Source organism: Plasmodium fragile (genome assembly GCF_000956335.1).
Source record: "Plasmodium fragile strain nilgiri unplaced genomic scaffold supercont1.17, whole genome shotgun sequence".
In the NCBI taxonomy this organism is placed as follows: Eukaryota; Apicomplexa; class Aconoidasida; order Haemosporida; family Plasmodiidae; genus Plasmodium; species Plasmodium fragile.
The window spans coordinates 346,164-348,553 of NW_012192597.1; the positions used below are offsets into that span (position 1 = coordinate 346,164).

Consider the following 2,390-nt stretch of genomic DNA (forward strand, 5'->3'; position numbering starts at 1 on the left):
GTCAAAGGAACATTTTAACTTTGTGTAAAATAAGGGAACCCTAGGTGGGGTAGTCAAGCTTGATGTGAACTTACCCGTGGGTGATTGCACACAGGGGTACGAGCTTTTTTTTCCATGGGGCTAATTTTTTTTTTTTTTTTTTTCCTCGAAAAATGGTCTAACACAGGAGCGTCAGGTGATGGACTGGGGGAAGGGTTCCTTATCCAAGTGATGTTCACACATCAACCTCCTTTTTCTACCACCCATTTGTGCATTACGCTATAATATGTTAACAAGACCCGGGAGACCCAGACCATTTTGAAAAGTGCAACCTTTGTTCAAGTTGTGTTGCGACAGGCATCCTTTGCGGCATGGTGAGGGGCTGACTCCCTTATGAGTGCTCATTTTTCACTGCTGTGATCGGGCGTCACTTACTATCTGCGCAGTTGTGTGACTGGTCAGTGGGTTGCTTTGTTCACCCTATAATCTTCGGCGTGGGGTAACATAAAAAGAAAATACTTCAAAATGGCGAATAACGTACATATATATATATATATGTCCCGGGTATTTCTCCTTTTTTGTTTTTTTCCTTTTCCGCGATGGCCACGAATTGTTATTATATTTATTGTGCGTCGTGTTACGGATGGGTGGTGTACGGGCAACACGCATCCCTTTTTTGTTTTAAAAAGCACGCAAAGGGGAAGGGAAAAAAACCAATGGCAAAAATATTCACAATTTAAGCGGCTGAACCTTTACATTTATACAAAACAAACTCCCATTTTTCGCCCAGTTCGAGTTTACTGCTGTTCATATTTGGCGGGACAAAAATGAGGAGAGGTGCTCTCACCTACAGAGCTAAACGTGGTACTTTGTCAGCAGTGCAAGGTATCTCTGCGTGACGGCAATAATTATTTTGCGGCGCTTTTTTCCCCTCCCACGTACCAAAATAGCCACATAATAAATTGAACCATATAGAGCATGACTGAAGACAGTTGGGGGGAAAAACGGACTCCTCCACCTGTTCGGTTAAATTTATATGCAGTTGGGGTTGGGTCAGCAAAGTTTGCTTTTTTTTTTTTCGTTTCAACTGCGCACCACCGCGGTGTTTTGCAAAGTATCGAATGTGACCAAATTGATCGAAAAAATATACGTAACCCCCATTTGAAGTGTTCACAACATGACCAACATAATTTGAACTGAGTAATATGACAACGGTATTTTTTAACCTTCACTCCAAAGGGGCATGTTAAACATACCAAACCTCCGGCACCATTTATACGAATGATGCGAAAATAATATGCGCAGTTTCTTTTATATTATTACGGGTATAATTTTACAAAAGGGTGAAAAAATAAAAACGTTTGCCGGTTTTTATAAAAATATTTATAACAGCACAACATATATATAATATAATAAAATTAAGCAGAAAAACAAAAAAAAAAAAAATAGCCAAAAAGGACTTAAACAGAAAATACATTACAACATTTTAACGCATTATAAACGTACGCAAAAACTCCTCGTTAAAAATTATATCTTCGCAAACTGCCCAGAAAGCGATTTAATTAATTATTTATTTACTTAATTATTTAATTAATTGTTTACTTAATTGTTTACTTAATTGTTTACTTAATTAATTATTCCGTTTTAACCCATCCTCTTAACAAACGGCCGCTTTTTATTTTTTCTTACCTCTTTTTTACCAAAATGGAAAAGTCCAAGTTAGCCAAAGTTGAAAAAGTTTTAGGAAGGACTGGAAGCAGAGGAGGAGTCATACAAGTCAGGGCCCAATTTATGGGCGATACAGAATTGTCAGGCAGATTTTTAATCAGGAATGTTAAGGGCCCAGTGAGAGAAGGAGATATTTTAGCCTTACTCGAAACGGAAAGAGAAGCAAGAAGATTGCGCTAAGTTCGACGCTGGGGAAGAGAGAGGCAAAAGGGTGTTTTTATGTGTGTGGTCAGAAAAGAAATCCCGACCATGGAAGGCAGAAGCACGAATATCAGTATGATCTAGGTGAGGAGCGAACAGAATATGTTTATATTTATGGCTTGAACTGAAGCATGCCCACCATCCACGTCGCTACCATCGCTGCGTTGTGAAGAAGAGGGAAAGAGCATGTACCCCGTCCCAATTGTAGAAGCGATACGAGATGAACCCACACTTACATATACATATATATGCACAACATGAGCTTAAGTCCAATCATTAATTTATGTACCTTTGTGTGCATCCTTCTCTCTCTTTTTTTTTCTTATCATATGTTTACGTGAATGAATCATATCCTTTTTGTTCACCTTGAGCATTTTAAACAGCGGCATGGGGGTGTAGACCCGCACGCGCACGGATGTAAATCTGCACATATATCTGCACGTACATGTATATATGCCTGCGCCATTTTTTTTTTTTTTTTT

The 2,390-nt window shown here is 38.8% G+C and overlaps 1 protein-coding gene across 1 annotated transcript; it reads left to right on the plus strand.

Annotated features, from left to right (window-relative positions):
- Positions 1-1,683: 1,683 nt before the first annotated feature.
- Positions 1,684-1,887, plus strand: AK88_01924 (40S ribosomal protein S28; the record flags this gene model as incomplete). Its single annotated transcript, XM_012479559.1, has 1 exon — positions 1,684-1,887. The coding sequence occupies one exon, from the start codon at positions 1,684-1,686 to the stop codon at positions 1,885-1,887; it is 204 nt and encodes a 67-aa protein (XP_012334982.1).
- Positions 1,888-2,390: the final 503 nt, after the last annotated feature.